Raw genomic sequence first — 27,422 nt, 5'->3', positions numbered from 1 at the left:
AGTGTGTACACTGTTTCCCAGGGAGACTGCCAGTAACAGAGAGCCAGCTGGCAAGCCTTAGGACTTTACACTCTTCATGAAGGAATATTAGGGAGGAGAATGAGATGGGATAATTAATTGTCTGTGGTTACTGAAAGTTAAATTTGATATGAAAATTGAAGTTGTGTGGGAAACAGCTCCATATACTGAGGTAAAAGGTGAGCAAGGAAAGGGTGATGCATAGGAGAGTGTGGGGAGAGAAATGTGTGCTGGAGTCGTAACAGTGTCTTCATCTCTGTGCTTCAGCTTTCAGCAGCTACTATATTTGCTGTTGCAAAATATAAGAATTAAAAGCTTATTATAACATGATAATATATAATATTATAATATGGAAGTTTTAAATATGTGATGTTTTCTTATTAGAATATTATTTTACAGAGGCATATATAATTATATAGTTACTAAAATTAAGTTTTCTCAAGTAAGCAAATGGATACCAAAATCTATTACTTGTTTTATTTTCTGTATGGAAATAATTTTTTGTTATAGAAATGAGTTTTTCCTCTCCATTTTCAAAACTGATCATTCTCTTTTCTTCCTCTCTCATCTTTCCTTTTGCTATTTTTGTTTTGTTTTTAAAACTTGAAACTCGGGACTCCTGCCCTTGTTACAATGCAGGTGGCAGCATGAGCGGCATGAGCACCGTGACGGGAGGCATGGGAATGGGCCTGGACCGCATGAGCTCCAGCTTCGACAGGATGGGGCCAGGCATCGGAGCCATACTGGAAAGGAGCATTGACGTGGACCGAGGGTTTTTATCGGGTCCCATGGGAAGTGGAATGAGAGACAGATTAGGCTCCAAGGGCAACCAGATATTTGTTAGAAATGTAAGCGAAGAAATGTATTGGAAAGTTAAAATTCTTTCTATATCTTTGTCTGTCTATATAAATTATTTATTTGTCATTTTATTATTTTCATGTATATAAAAGTATAAATTTATATATAACATGTGTTACTAAATTTTTTCATTTTAGCTTCCTTTTGACTTGACTTGGCAGAAATTAAAAGAGAAATTCAGCCAATGTGGTAAGTGTACCAGTAACTACAAATTGTGCTGAAATTGCTTGTGGGGAAATTTTTGATTTTTAAACCTTGAAATACAATGTTTATATCTTGGCTTACCCCAGTCATGGTCTCGTCTGATTCAACCTCAGATGGGTAATAGTTTTGCTGTCTGGTAGGTTTGAACAAACAACAGGGCTTAGTACAGACTCACTCACCAAGGAAGCCTGTCATGACTCATTATAAAGCAGTCTTTTATTACCAGATTTTAAAGAGGTTGATGGTTTTTCATTGGAGGCTTTTTTTTTTTTCCACGAGAAGCAAAAGTAAATAAATGGCATATTTACTCCCTTGCTGATGCACAGTTGATGGAGAGCCATTCTGTACACTGTATTGCTTGCGCACCATAGAAACCTTAAGCCAGTAGCCTAGGATTCTGTTAGAACATACATTGTGGTGGCTCTTCTAGTCCTTTGGAAACTCTTCTTCACTATCATGAGACTGACTAGCTACAGATCTTAATTTTTCCTTAGTTTATTAATTTATTAATTTCAAATAAAGCCTTTTCTGTACCATATTCACTTTTCAAAAGCTCCTCCTCCTCTCTCTCTCTCTCTGTGTGTGTGTGTGTGTGTGTGTGTGTGTGTGTGTGTGTGTGTGTGTGTTGGAAAGAGAGGGCAGACGGGGGTGGGGAGAGAATATGAATATGAGAATAAGGGAATTGTGTGAGAGGGGAATTGGGTGGTCAACACAGAGCAACAGTTTTCCTTTTATTATATAGAATCTCAGCCTAAAATCACAATACGGCACGTTATGCTGAAAGATGGCTGAAAGTACTATACAGTACCATATACTGAGCTGTATACTTAGAGTTCACAGAGAGTGAAGGTTTGCCTGCCTCCCTTCATAGTGCTGAGATCAAAGTTGTGCACTACCATCCCCAACATCTTGAATATTCTTAAAGGCATAAAATAATAGGTAACTTTAGTGTCCTTGTACAACGATGATAACTTTCCTAGCCGAGGCTGCTGGTCCAGCCTGTCATTGTAGCCATTTGGGAGGCTGAGGCAGGGTACCTCAAGTTCAAGGCCTGTCTGGGCTACCGAGTCAATTCAGAGCCAGCATGGACAATTGTGAGACTGTCTCAACATAAAAGTAAAAGCCAAGAGAGGACGGAGGACACTGGGAAAACATGGCCCACTGAGTCTATTAAGCAAGACTCACATGGGCTCCAGAGGTGAAAGAGCAGTCCTGGGGTCTGTGTGGGTCTGCACCAGGTTATAGCTTTCAGTTCTGCGTTCTGTGGGATTCCCTAACAGGGGAGCATTTATAGCCCTGACACTTCTGCTTGCTCTTGAGTCTTCCTCCTTTTGAGTTGCCTTGTCCAGGCTTGATATGAGGGCTTTTGCCCTGCCTTGCTTACTGTATCTTGTTTTGTCCTTTTTGGCTGTCATGTCTTGGAGGACTGCTCCTTCTGAAGAGGAAATGGAGGGGGATTAGATCTGCAGGAGCAGGGAGATGGGAGAGTGTAGGGAGGATTGGAGAGAGAGGAAACTGTAGTTAGGATGTATTGTATTAGAGAAGAATCTTATTTTCAATAAAAATAAGAAATCAAATCCAAAGAAGATACACACACACACACACACACACACACCCACACCCACCCACACCCACACACCCACACCCACACCCACACCCACACACCCACCCACCCACCCCAAGAGCTGGAATTGCTCAGTGGTAGGATGCTTGCCTATCATGCATGGGTTTCTAGGTTCGTTTCTAAGTACTTAAGGGGGAAAAATGAAGGACATAAAAAGCCTTTGTGGGTTGCTCTCAGGAATATTATCTACAGGGTTAGTTTTTTATACCTTCATTTATTTAAGCTATTACAATAATTTACTAATTTTCTTACACCCCAGATTGAGGCTTTTTAGGGTATTTCTTACCTTTTTAAACTAGTACCTTTTATTATTTCTATATAAAAGACTTGTGATATATTCACAGACGTTCTGATTAAATCTTCATTCAGTTATTCATTTTCTCTAACTACGATCACTGCGTTTTTGGCAGTCTACTAGACCTTTGGAGGTGAACAAAATAAAATACTGAGGTTTTCTAAGAGGCTACGTACGTCTGGGTGTTCTGTTGATGGCACTTTCACTTTACATTAATTTAAAATTTTAGGAAGAGGCAGTTCTGATAAAAACCTTGTCAAAAGCAAGTGAGTTGGCAGTTGTTTGAAAGGTGTTGGGAGCCTCCCTTTGATCACTGCTTGAGAAAACATCTTAGAGCTGCGTCTCATGAGGCATTTCCTCAGCTGGGGCTCCTTCCTCTGATGACTCTTAACTTAGAGGTCATGTTGACATGCAAAGTCAGCCAATACACTGATAGTTAAAAGGTCAATGAGGTTTTTTTTTTTTTTTTTTACTTTCAAATCTGTTAAAAGCTGCTATTCAATTTTATATTTAGTATTGTATTTATATAACTTCATATCCCATTTTTTAAAACCATGAATTAATATTGATGGCAAAGAAAGTAAGTTATAGTAATACAGAATTAAATCATTTTTGTCAGAGTATTATCTGACTTGTTTGAAGTGAACCAACTGTTTCCTGCCATATCACATTATGTATGACTCCTAAGAGTTTTTCTGTTTTAATATAGTATTGTTTTAACCTGACACAAGCGAGTAATGATCTCTTTAGCTATAAAGGCAGGTGTTTTTTTTTTTTTTTTTTTTTTTGATTTATTTGCTGTTTTGTTTTCCTGAGTCCAGGCTAGCTAAATAATTGTTCTTGCTGAAGAAGGATCTAGTGGTACTCTAGACACAGTATCTGCCAGGATTCACTTACTGGCAGGTGCCTTGCTAATAAAATGCATGTAGTGAACTGTCCTGTAGAAGTCATAGTCTGATCAAGCTTTGTGGTTCAGGAAAAATCTTTTTCAAATCTCCCTTATTTTATTTTTTTAAAAGACGTATTTATTTTATGTATATGAATACACTGTCACTGTCTTCATGCACACTAGAAAAGGGCATCGGATCCCATTACAGATGGTTGTGAGCCACCATGTGGTTGCTGGGAATTGAACTCAGGACCTCTGGAAGAACAGTTAGTGCTCTTAACCACTGAGCCATCTCTCCAGCCCTCAAATCTCCTTAAAGATGAAGAATAATTGAGAAAATTTTTGTTTCCAGATTCTAGATTTGAATAAACTCCCAAAAGGCAACATGGATACCATTTCCAAAAGTAATAGCCTGGACTTAAAAAATTGGCAAGTGAAGCGTTGTTTCATTGTGAGTTCAGTAGTGCTCTGTGTGGCACAGTGTGTGATCTGTGGTTCTCCTGTGTATGGCTGAGTTTAGTCCTGCACAGTTGCTGAATGTCAGGCTTGTTTTCATTTCCTTGTCATGTTGCAAATAGAATCTGGCCATTAGAAGTCACCCTCAGCATGCACAAAGTTAGGCAGATTGATTTTAATTATTTGAAACTTTCCCTTGTAAATTATTTATTTTAGAAAGAAAATGTTTATTTCTGTTTTCATATGGTTGGGAAATGTGGCGTTTACCTTAGTGTAGTGGTGAGTGCCCGCAGTCTGAGAGCTCAGAAAGGCTGAGGTAGGAAGACTGTTTGGGTTATACAGTAAATTACAGCTCACCCAGAGCAAACTAGTGACACTCTGCCTTAAAAGATTAAAAACAAAAAACCCTAAATAAACCCAAAAGTTGAGGCTGTGCTGTGGCTCAGCATTAACACCCGTGCCTGTCTCAGCCCCCAAGGCCCGCCGGTGGCTTAGGGCTCTTCGGGCATCTGTTTTCCTTGGGTGTCTTGGTCTAACCGTGAACATGTCTGTAGGCCAGTCTGTAGTGTAAGTGTCCAGACTGAGAAATCTCTTGAGTCTCAGCCAAGAGGTCTTAAATCAATAGGCCATGAGATGGAGTCTCCATGTCTGAGTGACATTCCCTTAACCAGCAGGGACAGTTTAGTTGAAAATGGAAGGAGAATCTTGTCTGAAGATTAAAAGATGGTTATTCAAGAGAAGCTAACGTGTTTCCAGTATTCTTGCTCACATAAACCTCATTGTTGCTTATGTTTCACCTATGCTGTGAAACTTAGAAAAACCCAATTTTTAAGGTAAAGAAAGAGAAGAACCTCCAGTTTCAAAGCTTGTACAATTCTCCACAGTCCTTGGAGATCTAAGTGCCACCTAAATGGAGGTGCTCCTGTGTACCAGTTTCTTCTTATGCTGGAGGATTTTGGATATTGACTGTCTGCCACTCAGCTGGCTGACTCATTTATGTCAGCTTGATAAGCTAGAGTCACCTTGAGAGGAGGGAGCTTCAGCTGAAACATTCCTCCATAAGATCTGGCACTAGGCAACCCTGTTGGGCATTTTCTGAATTAGTGATTGATGTGGGAGTGCCCAGTCGATTGTAGGTGATAGATGCCATTCCTGAGCTGGTGGTTCTGGCTCTGTAAGAAAGCAGGCTGAGTGAGCCATGAGGAGTCAGCAGCACTCCTAGTGGCCTCTGCATTGGCTCCTGCCTCCAGGTCCCTGCTCTACTTGAGCTCCTTCCTGGGCTTCCTTCCAGGAGGAACTGGGATTTGTAAAAGTAAACTCTAAACCCATTTCTTCTCAACTTGCTTTTGGTCACATGTTTCATCATAGCAGTAGTAACCCTGACCAAGACAACTATTAAAATTTCTTTTAACACATATATCTCAGTATCATTCTGCGATTTTTTTTTGCCCCCCCCCCCAACTAGAAAATAGATTTTTTTTCTGTATTTTCTTTTCTTTTTTTTTTTTTTTTTCTTTTTGGAGCTGGGGACCGAACCCAGGGCCTTGTGCTTGCTAGGCAAGCGCTCTACCACTGAGCTAAATCCCCAACCCCTTCTTTTCTATTTTACTAGTTGTGGAGTAAATTATTTCAATCTACTTTGGTCCTGTGACTCTTCTGGGATTAGTCTGTCTTAAACTCTCAGGGGCATACTTAACAGTTTCTGTTTTGCTTTACAGGCTGTGGTTTGAATCAGTGTGACGTTGTCTGATATTTAATGTGTTGAGAAGGTGAAGGATTGATTATCAGTTGGCTTTGAGAAGTAATGCAATAAAAAGTGGGTTAGACAAAGTAGCGTAGGGTATTATAAATAAGAGGTCATTCAGCTTAAGCCTTAAAAGGGAAATATCCTTGCTATTCAGTAAGAGTAATATTAATTTCCTTCATCTGGAAAGGGCTTCACTTCTTGACAGATCCTCACCTTTTATTTTGTCTTCCCTTTTTGTTCCTTTGTAAAAGTAAATGTGTCTGACTGTCTGGTTTGGTTGATAGACTAAAACTAGCACAATAATCCAGCTGCTATAATATTTAAAGTCTAGCATGGTTTGATGACAGATGCATCCAGAATAGGGGGAGCATCCATAAGTGGTTGTACCCTAGTTACTGCCATCTGGACTGGGTCTCAGTTGGTCTTACTAGTCCGTCTTATCCTTTTACCTGTGATTACCATGTACTTCCTTCTGTTTCCTTCTCAGCAGTGCTCTTGTTTAACTGATGGATTTTAAGACTACTAGCTTCTCTGAGATGTCCCTTCAACATCCTTGTTTTTAATTGTTAATGTTTTAAATCTGCTGTCATTTCCTTATTTGATAGCATCCTTAAGATTTTGAATCTATATTGTCACAGTATTTGAAAAATAGAATTGATGTTCCCTTTTATGAACTGACAGAAATTATATTTATGGATAGTTGCTCCTGTGAGGTCCAGAGGGAAGTGAAAATAGAAAGAGAAGGGAGAACTATTCAGGAGGTTGGACAATGAGCTACTGTGTAATCTCGTCAGGGGTCATGGTGAGCTGTCGGCATTTATGCTAGCTAGCTTTATTGCTATAACATCTACTTCAGAAAGTGGGGTTTAAAACCAAACTCAACGTCCAATTCCTGTTTTATGTATGCTAATGCATATGTATATGTAGTCATTATATAGGAATTGTATTCAAACTATAAAATGATAATGCTTACATATGCATTTTATATTATTAGTTAATATGCTTAACCAAATTACCTGTGATCTCTCCATTGCTGTGAGGAGTTTACAAAACTTGTCTAGTGAAGTGGAACTCATTTAAATGGACTTGTAATTGTGTAACTCCTTTTTCCAGGTCATGTAATGTTTGCAGAAATAAAGATGGAGAATGGCAAGTCAAAAGGCTGTGGGACAGTCAGGTTTGAATCCCCAGAGTCAGCTGAAAAGGCCTGCAGAATAATGAACGGCATCAAGATCAGTGGCAGGGAAATCGATGTGCGCTTGGACCGTAATGCATAATTTCAAGCATGGTTGGAACATTCCCTCATCTGTTTATTGACTCCTAGTAAAAGTCATTTTTTAGTAATGTTGTATGCTTACAAATGCTGTAAAAAATGAACTTTTAAAACTCCCACCAGCTTTTAACAGTATAATGTTGAAAAACATACTGTGATTTTCGTTCTCTCAAGTTTGAGTTTCTAGAAACAGCACGTCTGATCATTCAGTTTCAATGGATGGACATACCATTTGTAATGAAATAAGCCATTTTGTTATTTTCAGTAGTAGAGTTTGTTTGTTCTAGTTTCTCCAACATTATTTTAAGTTAACAGATACTTTTTTTTTTCTTTTAAAATCTCTGCTTTGTATTTAATTGTTAAAGAAAGGGCTCAGACAAATTAGGGTGTGATTTTGGTTTGGTTTAAATTACTTTTCTCTGCTTATAAAGGATAGTAATTAAGTGTTACACTCTAAAGTTGAAGATTTTTTTTTTAATTTGACCTAAATGAAGACATGAATTTTTTTGCCCCTCTATCATTCCAGTTGTTCCACATAACATTATTAAAAATATCAAATTCCACAGCCCCTTACTCTGTTATTTCCAATGATTCCAAGTTCATATAGTACTGATAAAGTAGCAAGTCCTAAGTATGACACTAGGCAGACCACCCCCAACTTTCGGTCTAGTTTCCAGCCGTTAAAATGAACCGCTAAGAACAGAAGAAAGATTGAAATGTTGAGAGAGATGGTTATATAAGTGAGTCCCTTGCTGTTCACTTCTATAGGAGCAGATGCATTCGTAAATGCAGTCTTAATAAACCAGGGAAGACCAAGGCATAGCATATCAAACACATTGGATCCCACGATGTTAGATATAGCCATGTCTCCTTTACCTGCAGAAGAATAGCATGTTGTTAAAATGTGCACATCAACACTATATTTTATTAATAATCTTCATAAGAAAAACACTGGATACTTTTGTTGGTTAGTTTTAGAAAACTGTTGTTAGAGCAAGAGTCTTATTGAATTTGTATTTCCTTGGGTTAGTATTTTAAAGTCTTAACATTTATTTAATAATTGTCTTTATTTATTAAACCATTTTTAATAAGGTATGCAGCTTCCTTGTTGCTTTTTATTCTCATTTGATAGTGAATTACCATCTAATGCACATTTCAGGTGGTCTGTGGAGGATTAGGTTGGTGGAATTAACCTGCTATTAAAAACTAAATGTTTCCCCTGAGTCACTTCTTTTTCCTTTAAAGTATGTCACTGAGGAAGTCTTATTTCATTTACCTTGACTTGCTTTATGGTAGAAGACCTCAAGTCTTACCTTTTCTTGCAACTAACACACTCGCGACTGTGTCTGGTATGCTGGTCCCTGCTGCCAACAAAGTAAGGCCCATCACTGTGTCTGGGATTCCTAGTGTTTCCCCTGTAACAGGTACAGAGACTGTAGGTCACCAATCTCAGATCTTACATGAACTACTTTCTGAAGGCAGCTTGAATACTTCTCTATTCAGGAAAAATATTTAGGTATGTTTAGGTACTTGAACCAATATATGCTTATATGGTTTTTAGATGACAAAGTATTTGAAACAGGTTGATAGTTGGGGTAACCAGGTTAGCACATCTTTTTAATGTCAGATATCTGAAGATACTCAGCAGCCAAAGTTCTAGCAGGAAAATCCTCATATTTGGCATCCAGAGGAAGCTGTGGGTGTCACTGTTGCCTCCTTCGGACTGTTGGCATTTTCTCTTTTCTAGAAGTTAGAGTAGTTGAGAATTAAGCACCTTACAGCTATCGATTAATATGTTGAAATGTGAAATGCTACTTGGCTTACTGGTTTTTTTCCCCGTTTTTTGTTTGTTTTAAGGGAAGTACATAGATAATCTGGTGTAGACAGGATCTTGTTCTTTCCTGCCTGAGTCTGACATATGGTACCAATTTATTAATATTTGTATCAGATTGATAGCACAGATGGGTTCATCCTGAGAAATAAAACCAGAGGGCACTTAAAAAGGGTGGGCACATGTAATTGCTCTCTTACTGGTTTAGTGGAAACCGTAGCAGAGTGAGGACTGAGCTGGAACTGTTTGTCATCTTCAGGACTCATCTGCGAGCTTGTGTTTGGTTCCTTTCTTCCTGTTTGCCTAATGTCAGATATGTTCTGATTGGGAAAGAATTGAATATGGCAAATATGCAAGCTACCTGGACATTCTTATCTTTTTCATGAAGAATAAAACTATTTTGTTTTTGTTTGTTTGTTAGTTAAGAGTACAGTCATAGTAAGGTTAGTTATCTGGGAAAAGTTGGATCAGCCAGTTTGGAGAAGGTTCCAGGTAGTAATTATTTCAACTTTCCAGTGTTTGAGTTTCTATTGTAATTCTTTAGTCAGCAGTGTAAAGGTAGCTATATCTATATACACACACACATATATAGATATAGATGTATACACATACATACATACATGTTAGTAGATGTCTGGGCCCAACTGATCATGAAGTTTCACTGATACAATCAGGTTGGATGATTTAGGCAGGGAGGAAAGAGAGGATTCATTTCTAATGGGCATATGACGACTAAGTGGTAAAACTCTGGAAGATGCTAGACCTAAAAACAAAACTTTGGTTCTCATTTACTCCTCTGCATTGTATTCGAGTTACCATATTTAAAGCAAAATAAAATGCCATCTGGTCAAACGGCAAGCACCTACTGCCGAGCCCAGACCCCAGTCAGTTTCTTTCTCTACTTTCTACTGTGGGTTAGAATTTACTTTGATGAAGAATTCTTATGAACCCCGTGTAATTATAAGCATAGCCTATGAATTGTACCCCAGGCTGTGTCAGCGTACATAGGAAATGCTTTTGGTATGTTAACCCAGAAAAAACTTGAATGCGTTTGTTGTGATATTAAAGTTTTCATATTTTGTAAATAGGTTTTAGTCTTGCTGAAGAAAATGTATGCCCCCCAAGACTGAATACTTCCAATTTGTTCTTAACATGAAATACTTTTCTTGTGCTAGTATACTTAAATTCCACACCTGTTATTGTGACCATCCAAACCAGCACGTATGTGAATGCAGAGATCCAGAATGCAGACATGAAGAAGGTTATCACAAAGTAGTTTTTCCACAACTTTCTCCTGCAGTCCGGGGTTGTCAGAGCAAGTAACGTAATAACAGGAAGAGAGAGAACCCAAAAAATTCTTCTTAAATCTGCTTCTGGCATGCTGAAAACACTTGGTGGATCTGTGGTGGAAAGTTGAACATTTTGAGTTTGTTTAAAATGTACAGTTATGTTAGAAAAGCCCATTTAGAAGGCTGTTTTGAAATACGGTAATGTATGCAGATTTTAACGGCTGTCTAGAACCGTAGCCTAAACCTGTGTGTCTTGACCCCTTTGGTGTTGAACAGCCCTTCACAAGGGTCACCTAAGACTATAAGATCCACAGATACTTACATTATGGTTCATAACGGCAAAGTTAGAGTTACGTAGTGTCGATGAAAATCATTTTATGGTTGGCAGTTACTGCAGTATGAGGAAATTATCACACGGTTACAGCATTAGGATGATTGAGAAGCTCTGATCTAGAACGTTTGAATACTTCATTACTGTTACTGCTGTCAGAGAAGTTTTCCTAACACTAGGCAGACAGTATGAGCTGTGATGTCTAGGACTGTTTGCCGAATGTGACAGTGTTCACAGAGTAGGAAGTAGGACTTACTTGCTCTACTGCACTATGGACTCCCTAGGGACTTCATGCTTTGGGGATTAACTTGCTTTCTTCCCAGGCGATTTCACTCCCCATCCCTTTTCCAAAACTGATGGTGCTTGTGCTTTGTTGTACTGATGCCTGCTGAGAGAAAGTTCCATCTGCTTCTCACTGGGCCTCATCTACCAAATGCGGGCTTCACAACTGGAAGTAGGAACCTAGAGAAGGTTGGGCCTAGTTCCTTGCTGTAGCTCCAGGGCGTGTGCTCTGGGGACTAGGATGATGAGTAGATCGGATAAAAGTGGGACTGCACTGTACACTAATGTATGTCAGTTATGCAGAGGTTGGATCAAATCACAAATATTACTCAGAAATGCTTACCAAGACTCAGTGCAGCTTTAATTTAGACACAGACTTTAGCATGAGCATTTTGACTAGTTCTTTGGAGTTTTTGTTGTTTTAAATCTCCTCAAAGACTACAAAGTATGTTTTATAAAAATAAATGTCACATGTCAAAATTTTAAATAAATTAGAAGCCTTCTCAGTCACTTAACTGGAGTTGGAAGCACTTTTATAAAAGCTTTTCTAGTCGGGATTGCTTTTGTCATATTGAGCTCATGTTCTGTTTCACACAGCATGTTTAAATTACACCTGCTTTTCCCCATTCTGTCCCTCCGAACACTCCCCTTTCCTTTGATTGACAGTTATCCCTTAGCCAGTGAAAATCCAAGTTCCAGCTTTGTCTCTGCCCCCGCTCTGGCTCGGCATGGTCCTCCTGCTGCCATAGTTTGGCGATGTTTCCTCTCCTAGTCTCATAATCCATCCCCACTGCCCTCTCTGCTTTGCTCATGTCCTGTGTCCTCTTAGTTCATTCTGTGAACACTGGTGAGAGTCAGGAACCTTAAGTGCAGCTCCGACTTTCTTCATGACCGCTGCATGCCCCTTACGGTCTTACACGACTCCACTGCACTTCCTTCCTCTCAACCTGCTCCTCTGCTGCTTCACTGGCATATGTTGGCTGTCTGCAAGCATGTGCGCAGGCCCAGGCCTCAGTCCATAGAGCATGCTTCTCCGTTGCATCACATATGCAATAAAGTGTCAGTCGTTGCTTCCTGACTACGCTATCAGATTACTGAGTTAAAGCCTTTCTTATCCCACGGGGCCCAGTTCAAATGCTCCTTTCTCCATGTGCATCTCCTGTGTGAGTGTCATCCAAGTTTATTCAGTCTGTCTGCTGTATGAACCAGTATTAGCAGTTTATGTTTGTTTATGGTACTTACATTTTTCAATTTTAGCTGATTTCAGAGTCTGGGTCTGGGAGATGGCTCAGTGGGTAAAGTGCTTGGCGCACAGGCATGTGAGTCTGAGGTCAGATCCCTAACACTCGCATAAGAAGTGTGGCAGCCCACACATAATCTCAGTGCTGTGGAAGGCAGAGGCACACGGGTCCCCAGAGCTCACTGGCCTAGTCAGCGAGGTTCAGGGTCACTGAGTGACTGGTCCCAAAGATTGATGTGGAGTCTCAGAGAATTGAGGAATAGCATCCAGGACCGACTTCTGGCCTCTGTGTCTGTGCACACTCCTCTTCCCCACACTTTTAGCTGATTTATAAAGAATGTTTATTGGGAGCTCCTTAAAGGGTAGGACATTCTTGTAGTTATCAAGTCTGACTCCACAGTGTCTTGTATAAGCGTGTATTAATCACTAACTCCAAACGAGAACCTGTGTTTTTCTAGTGGTTAGATTGGAATAGTGAACAGGGTGTAGTTGTTACCTTCAGAAACCTGACTAAGACCATGTAAACTTAGAGAAAGTTGGGAGTAACCAGAATCTTCCTGAAATATCCCGCTGTCAGTCCTTGACTGGCGACGAATGTAGATTTGGCTCTCATTCTCCCACCCCAGCAGTGTCTGCTGTTCACTTCTCTCCTCCATGGCTTTGGCAAGGCAGGGACAACAGGGCCTGCATGTTTTCGTGACATATCGACTGATCGTAGTGTCAAAACACAGCAGCAGGACATACAGCCCGTATATCAGCAGCAGCAGTGCTCCTTCGTACCTAGAAATGGGAGGAAGTGCTGTTATCTAACAAAAGCAACGGTAGGAAATTCAAGGAACCATTCCGAAATACTTTTATTTACCCTGTCTTGGTTATAATATTGTTACAAACTCATCGATAAAAACTTGACTCTTTAAAAAACGTAATATAAAACCCATTGTCTGACTATAGATTCCTTTCAAGTATTAGGCACAAAAAATGCCTTGAAAATAGTTGGAGAGTTTCAAACTAAAGCTAAGTAATGGGCATTTTTTAATTCATTTCTTTAACATTATATTCCCCGAATATTTAATAATTAGAAAATAATATACCGTCTCTTAAGATTTTCTGGTCCAGAAACTTGTGTGAAATATTTTGACTATTTTAGATTTTGGCTCAGTTTGGCTTTGCAATTTGTGCTACAGAGATTTAGAAGAAAATTGGAGGTGTTGGGAGTATTGCTGGCTTTTGAGGTCTCATTGTAAAAGCCCAGACTGGCCTTGAACGCTACCCTTGATTGGCCTAAGTACTCAAATTCACGATCCTCCTACCTCTTCTACTTGGGCTTTGAGGGTTTCAGATCTGCTTGGCCCCATTTGTTGATTTGATTGTAGCTTAATTTGGTTTATATTCATAAGAAAAGATAGTCTCAGAAATGAAACTGCACACACAGCACCAAGAATTGTCTTGCTTTGGTGTCTCACTTTTCTGTATATAGTTATTTTCATCACATTAGTATTGGTAATTATTTCATAGCAGAGAATCACTTCTCTGCTGCAACTGAAAGAGAAAATGGGGTTCCTGATTTCCTTGGCTCCTGTCACATGGGGCAGCAGACTCCCAGGGTTCTTTGCTATACGCAGCCTGACTTCTCATTTATCTTGTTTTCTCCCTGTTTGGGTTCTCTGGATACATACACATGTGGCCATATGTTTTATATTTCTTTGTTTTATGGTATCCAGCATAGGACACCTAGGACAGTTTTTCTCAACCTGTGGGCCACGCACGACCCTTTGGAGCTTGAATGGCCCTATGACGGGTCACCTAAGACCATCTGCATATCAGATGTCTGCCCAATGATCATAGCAGCAGCAACGTTACAGTTAGGAAGTAGCAACAAAAGTAATTTTATGGTTGGGGGTCACCACGACATGAAGAACTGTATCCAGGGGTCCCAGCAGTAGGAAGGTTGAGAACCATTGACCTAGGAGGTACGTCCCCCTGTTTGGCAAGTTTACGTCTTTCCACCAAGTTAGCGGCTTTATTTTCTTGGACCTATTAGGTGCAGAAATTGTGGGAAAGCAGCAAGCTTTTTTGATAATGACATAAAAACATTCTGGGTTGTGACAGAAGGCTTCAGCTCCTTCTGTTTGGGGAGGATGGGAGAAACTGCAGCAGGGGAGGGGCTTCTGCTGCTTCTCCAAGCTTTTTTCACTATGACCACCTCTAACCAAGGCCATCTACACAACAGCCTCACAGAAGAGAGCCACCAGCAGCTGTGAGGAGAGCAGCATAGACTGGAGTGGCTGCAGAAATGAGGCGAAGGTTTTGGACACTACACTTCTAAGCCATCAGACCTCAAAAACTCTGCAGTTATGTTTTACATAAGAGAGGCAGTTATTTAAAGTTTACCAGTAAACTCGGTTGTCAAATATTATGCCAAAAACTGCTCCCACACTAACTGCATACACAGCACAATCACGGAACAGGGGCCAGCACGAGAGCGTTGAAACCTGGAAAACAGTGGTTTGATTTACTGTGTGCTTTACAGGGTAAGTTGTTCAAGAACAGTGTATAGTATAATTCTGAAACTGTGTATTTGTGGTAAAATATTGTTAAGTTTGCATATTATGTAGAGAAAAACAATTTTAAAGAAAATTTGTTTATAAACCTGTACTGACTTTTATAAATTTGAGTAAGAGATATTTGTGGATTAAGTCAATTGAGTAAATGTTTTTCTGGTGGTTATTAAATTTGACTGAACACGATTCCAGTGTCCTATTGTTCATCCCAGGCAGGCTTAGATTTGTCAAGAAAATACATCTTACTGAATAGTTTTCTTACCATGTTGGAGAGGAGGCCGCAGGCAGCACAGATGCCGAGGAGATTATAAATTGCAGATCCTAGAATGGTGCTGATACCAATATCTCCCTTTGTGATAAATACACCTGGGACAAGACAGTGGTGGCTAGGTTAGAGCTGACTTGAAACTAAAACCACACCGAGTAAGTGGCAAGTAAAAGGAACAGTATTTACCCAAGAAGGCGGTGACTAGTTCAGGGGCCGAGCTACCTGCTGCCATGAAAGTCGCACCTGCAACATCCTGCGACAGTCCAAGGGCTAAAGACAAAGGAAGTGATTACTATGGCTGACAGTGGCAAGGAGCACACAGTAGAGCTATGTGAAAGACACTCAGAACTTACACCTGAACATTACACAGATACTGACTGAATCTGGAAGTTAAACATTTGACTTAGAGAAATCCTGTATGCATCTCGGTTTCCTATGAACGCATCACTGAGTATTTCTACAGAAGGGAGGGCTGGTGCAGACACCGTGCATTGCAGGCAATGTGAGTTCAATCCCCAGAACCCATGAAAACATGGAAGAAGAACCCGACTCCACGAACTTGTCATTTGGCTTCTGAAGGGGCATCATGACGCGTACGCTCATACACACATACACAAGATGTCTTAGGGTTTCTGTTGCTGCACTGAAACACCATGACTGAAGAAGCAAATGGGGAGGAAAGGGTTTATTTAGCTTTCACTTCCACATTGCTGTTCCTTGAAGGAAGTCAGGACAGGAACTCAAGCAGGGCTGGAAATTGGAAGCAGGAGCTGATGCAGAGGCCATGGAGGGTGCTGCTTACTGGCTTGCTTCCCATGGCTTGCTCAGCCTGCTTTCTTATAGAACCCAGGACTGCCAGCCCAGGGATGGCACCACCCACCATCAGCCAGGCCTTCCCTCAATGATCATGGACACTAGCTTGTGTCAAGTTGACATAAAACCAGCAAGTACACAAACACTTAAGGGCCAGTGAGTGGGTCAGTGGATAAGATAATAAACACCTAAGGGCCAGTGAGTGGGTCAGTGGATAATGGACCTTGCCACTATGCCTGGTGGCCTGAGTTCTGTTTCCAGAACCTATGTAGCAGGAGATAACCAACCCTTCAAAACTGTCTTCTAATCTCAACACATGCACCATGTTGTGGCTCCACTGCCAACAAATGGATAAATATACAATGGAAAGGGGAGACAAAGCCGGGGCTGTCAGCCAAGTCAGGGAAGTCGGCTTCCAGCTGGAGGTGAGCTACAAAAACAACTCCTTTGACAAATTTGGTCAGTGGTTCTTAAGATCTACAATGAAGCTGGATTGAGTTCTTTCACAGTTTTACAACATCATTATCTAATGGAGAAGAGGAGGGAATCAGTAAACAAAAAGCCCAATAAATCTGGCATTATGCAAATTACACAAAGAAGTAAGTACTGTCTTATTATTTGAGTGGTTTGTAGGTCCAACTTCCAAGCATACAAGTCCTTTCACTTAATTGACATTGGGAAGAGTCTTATGTGACTTTTCCAGCATTAGAACCGAGAGACATACTACATACAGGAAGGAGAAGAGAAAGCCGTATTGAAGAGACAACTCAGTCTTTCAGAAATCTTCATTACATTTGCCAGCAAAGGTAGGGCTGTGTGTGCCTTCGTGTGTGTATATGCGTGTGTGTGCATGTGTTTGCGTGTGCATACATGTTTATGGATGTACATATGGAGGCCAATGTCCATGTGTGTTTACATGTTTTTAAATGTACATATGGAGGCAATGTCTTTGTCAGGTGTGTGGCTGTAACTTTGAAGCTCCGTAGGTATCCCCCTGTACCACCTCCCCAGGGTCAGGATTGCAGTCAAGCATTAGTGCACCTGGCATTTCATGTGGTCCTGGTAATCGGAATTCATCCTCAAGCTTGGGTGCCAAGCCTACCAACACCCCAGCCACTAGAATTCAGATTTCTAATTCTTGATGGAAGTCCTTCTTCGATGCTAACTGCTTTTACTGTACTAAGGTTTTGGTCCTCGAACTCTGGTGTGTTTCTTTTGGTCTCTGTCATGGGTGGCAGTGCTGCTGGGCTTTGTGAAGCCTGGCTATTTTTGCTTTTATAAAATGTGCGTTGGTGTGAGGATGCCAGGTTCCCTGTGAGCTACCATGTGGGCACTCAGATTAAACCCAGGTCCTCTGGAAGAGCAGCCACCACTTCAGCTCCTGACTGGTCCTGCTTACACATTTCTTCTCTGCTGAAGCTTTGATTTTTTGGCCTTACAAATTCCTTGTTTGGGTTGTAGCAGATTGAATTTTACAAAACTTACTACAATATTTGTATTCCACATCCTTTCCAATAACTTTTCTCTTATTTAAAAAGGGGACTGAGCATATGGCTCTGTGGTAGAGCACGTGGCTAGCATTCGTGAACACAGATGAGCCTTTGTGACTGCTTTGACAAATTGAGGGCCATGGCAGTGTGATAATGTTTTCAAGGTCAGGACATTAAAGCAAATGATAGAATTTCCTCAAGTGGCCTCTCTCGGGACATTTGCTTTAGTGCCCTAGACACCACACATGCCCTGCTATCTGGAAGCCTCCATCGGGACAGACCTCGTGAGCCCCATTGAAGGACACACCTCCAGCATCCATGCCTTCTCGTCCTTCTGAGTCTTCCAAGCTTAGGTGCCAGACACGTGGGAGAACAAGCCTTCAGTGATTCCAGATCCACCCTTTCACTATAACCAGTAGGCACCCTAATCAGCTACCTGAACTCTGTAAAGCCCCCAGACTGTGGGGAACAATAAAAACAATGTTTCTTTATTGTTAGCTACAAGTTATGGAAAGAATTTGTTAAGTAGCTGTAATCATCTGACTTTCCTTGCTGAGTGTGAACACTAACTATGCCAGATGCTTCTCTGTGTGTCAGGATGTGGCAGTAAACAGACAAGAGCTGCGGCTGTCACCTTATAGTGTAGTAGATGGACACACACACACACACACACACACACACACACACACACACTCTACAGGGGTTTTGAGAAGCAACAAGAAATGAAAATAGAGAAGATATGAAATGTCATTGGATAAGGAACTTTGGAGGGGAGGTTTCAAAATGAGGGTGTTACTCTGTAGGTAAGAGTGTAGTAGGCAGGCTACAGACAGAATGAAGAGCCCCAAGAGAGAACAACGGGGTGGGATTGAAGGTACATCGTGTATGGCCTTGTGGACCCTGAAGGCTAGGGAATTTTCTTCTGAAGCACTTTTTCAGTTGGCATAAAGTCCCAGCTACTCTCTTTATCCTTTGGGGCCTTTGGTGTAAGGCATCAACCAGCCCATTTGCCATGTGATGATTGTGAATGGTTGGAGTGAGATCATCCCACCCAGGCTCTCTCATCTCTTCCCACTTGCCTTGACTCTATCACTTAAACACCTGACCTAAGTAAACAACGAAGGGAGGAAAAAGTAATGGCTTGTGGGCTTTGAGTTTATGGTGTTTCTTTTAGTACATATGGCGCATATATAAATCATACATACTCAGCCCTGTCCTCACAAGTTCCATAGCCTCAGATTCAACCTCCTGCATACCAAACTATTCAAAGAGAAATCACCTTCCTTCTGAATAGGGGCTAGACTCTTCTTTTTCCTTGAACAATGCAGTGTTAAGCTATTTGCACACCATGCACACTGTATTAGTTATTACAGATCACGGCGGAATCATTTGAACTACTCAGGTGGGGGGGGGAACACTATGCACACACACAATACATGATTTTGTGTGCCAGACCTGAATGTCCTCAAGTTTTGGCATTCTTACCACCTCAGGAGCTGGGGACCGAACCCAGGGCCTTGCGCTTCCTAGGCAAGCGCTCTACCACTGAGCTAAATCCCCAACCCCTTGGAGGCACTATCTCACACTATGGCATTCAGCTTGTTTTCATATTTTTTTCTTTTCTTTTTTCGGAGCTGGGGACGAACCCAGGGCCTTGCGCTTGCTAGGCAATCGCTCTACCACTGAGCTAAATCCCCAACCCCTCATATTTCTAACATTAACTCTTAGATGTGACTTTTAGAGTTTACATTTTAGGAAGAATCGGCACTCGCTATTACATACGAGGCCCCGACTTTGATACCCAGCACATCCAAACAAACATCAGGACCTGGGAGTACAAAACAAATCAAGTCTCACGGACTGTAAATATGGGAATTAGGGCTGGACCTGGAGGGCAATAGCGTTTCCATGGCTTCATGCTACCGGCCTTGTAACTTTGTCTACTTGATGCTTTGTAACATTTTTTTTCTTTGTGAAATGGTCTCATGTATCCCAGGTTGTCCTTGCATTCACCATGTAGCCAAAGATGACCTTTTACCTCCATCTCCCTGCCTCTGCCAGGGGCTGCTGTTGTGCCAGCACTTCGAGATTTGCAGTACTGGGCATTGAACCCAGGGTTTTGAGCTTGGAAGGCAAGCATTCTACCCACTGAACCAGTTCCTCGGGCCCCCTCTTTCGTTCTTAAGTAGCAGAAAGTTACTTATTGGGAAACAAGAATCTCTGACAGTTTCCTAGTACATTTCTAGAAACTTAAAAGTTAGTGTTACAGAGTCTTAGGCTGTGCCCTCCAAAGCCAGTGTGGGAAGACAAGGGAAAGCAACCATCTTTCCTTTCTGACAGTGATGGTGCACACTCAGTATGCCCCGAAGACTGACCTGTCTTCCGTCAGTGCGGCCTGAAGACTGCTTCGTTGGACAAGCTCAGTTTCCAGAGAGAAAAGATGGTGGAATGGGCTGTATTAAGGTGGGAAAAGCAGTGACCCTTTGGAAGTCTTTTGTGTCAGAAGGCATTCTCGCTAGTCCCTGGGCTTTAATTGTAGTTATGAAAGGAAAGATTCTGTTAGATGGTTGAACAAAACTTCAAGGGTATTTTTTCCAAGCCCCATTGTATGGTTGTAAGATTATTTTACATCTGTGAACTTTACAGTAGATTGGCCTTGTCTTTCTTGACCTTTGGGTAACATTTTCCTGTGCTGTAGTTTATTATTAAAGATAAATTGTTCTGTTTTTCCATTATTGCTATTATTCCTCTTTCTATTAATCCGAAAGAGCAACCACATTATTTCAAGGTATAGGAGAGATGTCCAAGGTATGGTCCCTTTATAGGCTCAGGTGCCAACACATTGTTTAGATGACACACAGCATCGTGACAATCAGGTGCTTTTAAAGTTTACCAAACTTTTTCCTCTGTGTGTTCTTTTCTGTAATGACCAGCTGGAAAGTTTGTGATTTTTTGGAAATACTGCTATACCAAGTAGTAAAGAGAACTTAGCTAAAATGGAGGCCCAAACTCTGTCACTGCCAAATAACTTAATATGAGACTTTAAAGAGGTTGTTTAGAAAAACCTCACACACACACATTTTAAATGAAATGAACTCTGGAACATCTCTATAATGCTTTTAAAGGCCTGATTTTGTTGAAAAAGAATCTCCCCCATCCACTAGGTCCTCTCAACCTCATGGTCCCTGTTGCCCAAGGTCAGAGGTGGGATAGGACCTATATGGTTCTGATGCCAAAGACGTGATGCTTTCTGCCACTTGAAGAGAAAGGGACAAGTGCAATTACCATCACTGCCTGTTTCTCACCTACATCTTGATACTACCCAGAGTTCTTAGCTTCTACTATAGATGCAGTCCAAGGGATTACAGTTCAGGCCAGAGAAAAGAGCACCAGTGGGGGCATCTCCCAGGCTCTCAGGAGGCTGTGCTCTCCAGCAGGGAGGAGGGACTGCTCTGAGTCTCTGAGAATGTTTTTGCCTCTGTAAATTTCATGAGGCTTAAGAGTTCAGATAATCCCCTCAAACTGTAAGCTATCCAAATGTCAGACTCAGAATTACTAAGGCTCCTAACTTCACAAGTTAGAGTAAGCTCTACCTGGAATTAAAGCTTACTGTTTTTTTTAATCGTCTGTCTCCGAAACATAGTGTGGAACATAGGCAAACATCAGTTCAAGGTAGAGGTAGTGAAAGTAATTTTTACAAGATAAAAAGTAAATATTTAAAACAGTTTCCTAAAACGTGGGAAAATTTTCACTTAAAATGTGTTATAACTCAAAGGTGTTAGCATGAGAGATTAGATGTTGGAATTGAATTGGGTTAGCATTTAAATGATGGGTTCTGTAGTTAGCTTACTGGAATTCGGCTGAAGCAAGTGACTACATTTGTGTTGTTGTTTGACTGAAGCAAGTGACTGTGCCGTTGTTGTTGAGACAGGATTTCCCTGTGTAGCTCTGGGTGTCCTGGAACTCACTCTGTAGACCAGACTGGCTTCGAACTCAGACATCTGCTTGCCTCTCTGACTCCCAGAGTGCTGAGATTAAAGGTGCAAATGAAACTCTGAAGAGTTTCTCTGTAATTTCTATGGAGCTATCTTAGAAAAATGTAAAGGAAGTTGTTCAGGAGCGATTGAGTATAGCTGAGATCCTCGAACATAGTGAGAGGATACTGTGCTCTGTTCCTACAGAGAAGTGTGTCTCACCTCTGCAGACAGGAGAGTGAACGTTAGTGGGTATGTGTGTGCTCACGTGTGTACTATATGTGTGTATATTTTTATTAAGAGATCACTTTTTGAACATAGATTATGAAATTGCAATAGTACAGGAGGGATGTTGATTCAAGAAAGAACCCAAAGGAACTCTAAAAAATAGTGTAGAATTGCCACATAGGTTATTAAGTAAGAGTTTTATAAGCTTACATCTTGCCTTATGAGACTGTCTGATTTGTTTTTACCCTAAGACAGGCTCCAAGCTGTTGTACCTTACCATAGATTTGTTATTTGCTCCAAGCACATTTTTTATTGACTTATTTCCCTTCTGCACTTCGATTTTTTTCCTGGGTAAAGGAGTCTTGGTAGCCTTCTTGGTATACTCTGTAATAATGAATTCTCAGAGGCTGTTCCCTGTGTGCAGTTTACTGTTATTTTTCCTCATGTACATAGAACAGAGCTCTTTGAACGAAACTCTCATTACATGTCTCACAGCTGATACACTGAGGCATACAGATGTTAAGGACTTGCCAAAGACCTAGCAGCTTGCAGAGTTGGGAGTTGGGCCCAGATGTGTCTGTCTCTAAGTTGGACGCTTCCAACCATTCTAGCAATTCTGTCACCACGGCTTGTGGTCACTGGGTTCCCCAACCCTTCCAGCCCTCCTGTGTGTCATAGACCTTCTACTGAGTACATGAACATGTAGGAGGAAAACACCTAGGAAGGGAAAATCCCAAGCAAGTAAGACACAGCAACAGGAACGTTACTAGCTTCACAACAAGCACGGTAGTCATTAGCATGGCTTCTTTTAGCCGGTCTCACTGAAATGACCAGGTACACAGAGGCACCACTCTTCTCTGTCTCTTGTACCCACGCCCACTCTTCAGCATCCTCCAAATCAGGGTCTGATGGGGACACCTGGCAAGGATGAGGAGAGTCCTATCCTTCAGTTCCCTTGGCTCTAAGGCATCTGACCCTTTCCCTCCCTTTCCAGAGTCCATGTTCTGCTTCTCGCTACAGAAGCTAGGTCTTCAGTTACCACGGTGTGGATAACTATTCTTCCTGTATAATATCGATTAATTTCACTTTAGACCTTTGTGTTTAGGGAGTCTCCTGTGACTCCTCTTGTACCTCAACCTACATGGAGGAAGAAACAGGAATCTGAGTCAGAATGAGCATGGGAGAGCGGGGCTGACCAGTGGGAGGAGGGGGTAGATCGAGCATTGCTTTCCCGTCATGATTCACACAACTCGAATAATGATAGACTGTTTCTAGCTGTCCAGGGGAGATAAATGCATGCTTTTCCAGGGTTGAAGGGCATGGGGAGGCTGTGTGGCTTTTATGACTGTAAGTAGAGCAGAGAGGGAAGAGAAGTGGAAAATCCTTGCTGGAAACCTCTAGTGGCTACAGCTATAGGAGAAGCTGCCAGCCCTTTGCTGAAGACTCTGTTGCTAACCCCAAAAGCCGCTGCGGATTAGAGGAGGGAGGGCTAGTGCTGGTGCCCTTCCACCACTGTCCTATTAGAGCCACAGCATATGTGTCAACAGGAATTCTACATGACATTGAAGTCCATAGGACTGTGGAGTAAGTCCATGTGCATCTTAGGCAACATGCTAGGCCGAGAGGCTAGTCATCTGGGACAATGTTTACAAAATTAATTTATAACCCTTGGTAGATTTCTAAGAGATCAAAACCCATTTCAGTAAACAACTCTTGATTTTCTAATATACTTCATAGTTCCAGTGAATGTCTCCTATATGTTTTTATCAAAATTTTCAGTGCCCTTGGGCAGAAAATTGCTCACAAGATGGCTCAGATAGAACTGGTCTTCTGAGACAACCACGTGATGGTAAATAATCTCTAGAGAGGAGGGGTAGAGCTTGGACTGTGGACCGCCGGAGTAAGGGTCTGCATCAGCTGTGTGGGCTCAGCTTCGCTTTCCTCGAAGTAAAACCAATGCACTAGGCCCTGTTTTGTAAGGTTTTATGTAGATGAGGCCATACACAACACACATATATATATATATATATGCGCACACATACTCACACACATATATGTGCAACTATATGATGTGCCTGGGCTTCCATGATTGCACCGTGATGGGTATCTGTAAGTAAGGGACCCCTTAGTAGAATGTGGGATATACACGGGATGTTCTGCGGACTACGTGATTACTCCTCAGCCGATGGGGAGCTGTACAACTCTGCCTATCAAGGAGCACAGAGGAAAGGCATGCACTCCAGACGGAAGTCAGTGCCTGAGGATGGAGACAAACTGCTGATTGGTTCTTATTGCTGATGTCGTCATTTGACTACAAGTATGACAGAGGATCAGACTTTGACAAGTGGGTTGAACGAACGTTATTTCTACCTCGTGTTGTTGGCTGTCATTCTGATACTCAGGAGCTAAGTCAAATCTTACAGCTGAGGAGGACTGGCATCCCATGGGTATTCGTCGGCCACGCAGTCCTAATAGCTACCCTCTTATGTGATGTTCTTGAGAAATGCATGTTTGTTGATGATGTTTCAAAGAAACTCTACAAAGTGGTATAGTGGAAGTCATTATGACAGGAGGAGGAAACTCTTAATGAAGACTATATGGAGGGCATGATCTAACATGCAGGACTGGAAGTTTAAATTTTTTACTTCTTACAGACAACCTTTGTAAACAGAATTCTTGCTGGATTTGTTCTATCAGCTCAGCTGAGTCACTGAGGCTTACAGTCCTTAGTGAGGTATGAAGCAATATTTTACATTTTCACTTTAGTTAAATGTAGTGCTGACATGAGAATGAAAAGATTATTACAGTTAGGATTATGGAAACACACACTCATATGTACTTAGCATGTGTTTGAAAACTGATATATACTGTGAAGATGAGTTTGAGGGTTCAGGAATAAGTGTAGAAGTAAAACAAGCGAAAAGAAAGGGAGGCTTTTAGGGCCACTAATTGGATCTTTCTGGATAGAAGGCCACAGGAGCTGAAGCAGAATTCCTGACTTTAAAATGTCAGCTGCAACACCATGGATGCCCTCAGTATAAATGGAGATGACAAACCACGGAAACTTATATCAGCGCTAATATCTGTTCATACTTCTAAGGCCTTGAGAAAGTTGGTAAGAAAAATTCCTTCCCAAATGCAGGCAAGAAGTCACGTAAGTAAGTAAGTAAGTAAGTAAGGCTATGATTTTCAATAAGCACATAGAATAGCCACCTTATGCATGGGAGAAATAAGAGCGTCATAGCATGAGGTTTCGGCTGAACATAACAAAGACATTAAAGGTGATGTTTGTTTCCAGGAATGGACCCTGCTGAGACCATGGGGTTGTAACCCTTTGTGGGATGTTTCTGATGATATCCATCCTAAGTCTTACGTATGCACAGCTTTGACCTTTAGTCAGAGAGAATCAGAGAAGTGTGCAGAGCATTCGCACTGTACAGACACAATGCTATTTAAAACGGTTCTGTGAGATTAATAGCTTAAAATAGTAAATTTTCACAGGACGCCATAATGAGTGAAGTTCCCGAGTTACTCATAGGATCATGAGCTCCTATGCTGTGATTAAAAGTTAGGGTTTTGAAGAGACTGGCAATGTGGGAAAATCCAAGACCTTTAGGAGGTGAGTGGATGAATCTGCAGATAGAAGAGACTCTAGCAAAATGGTGTGTTTAGGGATCTTTGGGGATCAAGAGACGCAAATTTAGGTGGATTTACTTTTGTTATTGCATTTCATTAAGCAAAGATAATGTGCTAAAATCAGCTAACATTAAAATAGCAATGTATTATCAGCATAAAATATAATACTGGTATAAAGTACATTTGCACCTACTTAATTATTAATAATTATGATAAACCTATTATTATTGAACAAATAGAAGTTTCATTCCTTTGCCATTACAGGTGCTGTAGTTCTTAAGTGTCCCGCGGCCATACGTAAAAGGAAGAAAATAACCTGCCTTGCATTTGGAGGGTAGGGGGTTGAGAAAAAGACAATTTATACTCAATTCATGCTCATGTGTGCATGTTTGTGTGTATATGTGTGCACGTGTGTATGAGTGTTTATATATGTGCATGTATGTGCATATTAGTCTGTGTGTGTTTAATGTGTGCATATGTGTGTATATATCTGCATGTGTATGTGTGGGATGGAGTTAAGGGTGCTGCTGTTCTGTTCTCTGTAGTCTTGCGAAAAGACACAACCCTTAGCTTTGATTTTGCTGCGAAATGAAGATCAGCTTTGAGAGAGGCTGCAGACTTTGGTAGTTCTGGGTAGATGGCTGGCTATCATTTTTCCTTGGATTAGGACCCAGTGCATCCACAAAGGCCTATTATACTCAGAGTGCTGGGAAACCTGCAGTACAACAGGCTTTAACTGATTTTATTTTCAGAAACTACTAACACTTAACATTATTATCTGTTTGCTGAGGTTCCTTTCCATGGAGCTTAGAATTTATTTACTTATTGGTTCATGAGTTTCAGGATGCCAGTAAAGGAGTAGAGAGAAAGGAGGTCCTTGGCCCCATCTGCTTACCACCCACTCTCAGAGCCCAAGGGAAAGAGGTTTGAAATAGAAAACAGTGAGGACCCGGCACCCAGTGTGTCAGGGGCACATGAAGGACACTGGTGCAAAATCTCGAGACTGTTCTCTAACGGCCACTGACGTGCTGGAACAAAAGGAAGCCTCTGGAAGCAAGCAGTGTACAATTAGAACTGAAAGGCGCGCTTCTGCCTGCACTCCCGGGATGACCCCACAGGACCCCAGGACAGACATTGGTGCACTGCCACCGGGTGAGATGGACAGGGTTGTTACCAAACTGTTTCCAACAGATCCGTGTGACTACTCTTCTGGAAGGCCGCAGGAGACCTTGCCAGCAACTTACAGTCACTGATGATTTCCAGGGAGGGCAGGAAGTACTTGTCACAGACGATAGAGACCGCCATGAACATGTAGAGGGTAATGAGGAAGTAGATTACGATGCCTCCGTCTGTGCTCTCCTGCTTGGTGAAGAACCCTTCGGGAAACTCCGACGATGCCGGAGAGACAGCACATTGCGTGCTGTTTCCCACTGAGGAAAAGAAAAAGACCACAAGATGTTGGAGCCACACATTTCAAACCCACAAAGCCAAAACTGGGATATCCGGGGTTGGGGAGTGGAGAGATATGGAGACGTTGGTGGAAACATGATACAAAGCCTTAGGTGGTCTTTGAAAGAGGTTATTTCATGAAATAAACTGTTAGAAGAGAACTGGAGGAGGAATTACCACAGCCCCTCTCTGTGTCTGCTTCTAAATGCTCTTTCTAAGTGGGAAGAATGTTCTGAAACTTTCTCCAACTGTAAGAAGTGCAGCCCTGTCCACCTCTTGGTCTCTGAACTACTGCAGAACATTCTTGAGAACCCACTTGCAGATCAAGAGTGTTTCCCATCCTCTGCAGTGCTAGGAAGCAGAGCAGATACAGCAGGAGTCGGGGTGGGGGAGGGGCATCCCATATCTGAATGTGGGACTGGGGTGTCTGAACCCACTGCCACCTACCTGTGGCCCTTGGGAGGCGCGGGGGCAGGAAAACACCACGGACAGGCAGGTATGCAGAGACCCAGAAGATCCCCAGCCGCAGGACCCTTCTTGTCCAAGTTGGGCCCCATTTTGTCCGCATTTCCAGCGTGCTCTTGGCAGTGTGTGATTCAGGAAGGGAGCAAGGGAGACTTATGCTGAATCATGTGAGGAGTCTCCTTCCTCCCCAGTGCCTGCGGG

At 41.7% G+C, this 27,422-nt stretch overlaps 2 protein-coding genes across 8 annotated transcripts in view; one reads left to right on the top strand and one right to left on the bottom strand.

Annotated features, from left to right (window-relative positions):
* The window catches only part of Myef2 (myelin expression factor 2), a 35,879-nt gene extending 27,420 nt beyond the window's left edge, over positions 1-8,459 (top strand). For all 7 annotated transcript variants that reach the window (XM_006234931.4, XM_006234932.4, XM_006234930.3 and 4 more), the window contains 3 exons: positions 658-866; positions 1,014-1,065; positions 7,205-8,459. In XM_006234931.4, coding sequence (XP_006234993.1) covers positions 658-866; positions 1,014-1,065; positions 7,205-7,368 — 425 coding nt within the window. In that variant the 3' untranslated portion in view covers positions 7,369-8,459. The remainder of the gene's footprint in view (positions 1-657; positions 867-1,013; positions 1,066-7,204) is intronic.
* On the bottom strand, positions 7,811-27,349 carry Slc24a5 (solute carrier family 24 member 5). The gene is made up of 9 exons (NM_001415920.1): positions 27,204-27,349; positions 26,552-26,737; positions 15,353-15,436; positions 15,161-15,264; positions 14,729-14,829; positions 12,834-13,117; positions 10,389-10,595; positions 8,678-8,779; positions 7,811-8,240 (listed from the first exon to the last, which is right to left on the bottom strand). The coding sequence occupies exons 1-9, from the start codon at positions 27,322-27,324 to the stop codon at positions 7,918-7,920; spliced, it is 1,512 nt and encodes a 503-aa protein (NP_001402849.1). The 5' UTR covers positions 27,325-27,349; the 3' UTR covers positions 7,811-7,917.
* Between the last annotated feature and the right edge of the window lie 73 nt (positions 27,350-27,422).

This window comes from Rattus norvegicus, chromosome 3, assembly GCF_036323735.1.
Source record: "Rattus norvegicus strain BN/NHsdMcwi chromosome 3, GRCr8, whole genome shotgun sequence".
Lineage (NCBI taxonomy): Eukaryota > Metazoa > Chordata > Mammalia > Rodentia > Muridae > Rattus > Rattus norvegicus.
Note: the sequence above shows the minus strand (reverse complement) of the source record. Positions and strands in the feature narration are given on the sequence as shown.

Excerpts from the sequence above, each read along its gene's own strand:
- Slc24a5 (NM_001415920.1), bottom strand. The coding sequence starts at position 27,324 with ATGCGGACAAAATGGGGCCCAACTTGGACAAGAAGGGTCCTGCGGCTG. Across the intron at positions 14,830-15,160 it reads GCGGCCTCCTCTCCAACATG|GTTTCAACGCTCTCGTGCTG; the intron begins GTAAGAAAACTA and ends ACTGTTTTCCAG. Across the intron at positions 8,241-8,677 it reads TGTGTTAGTTGCAAGAAAAG|GTAAAGGAGACATGGCTATA; the intron begins GTAAGACTTGAG and ends ATTCTTCTGCAG.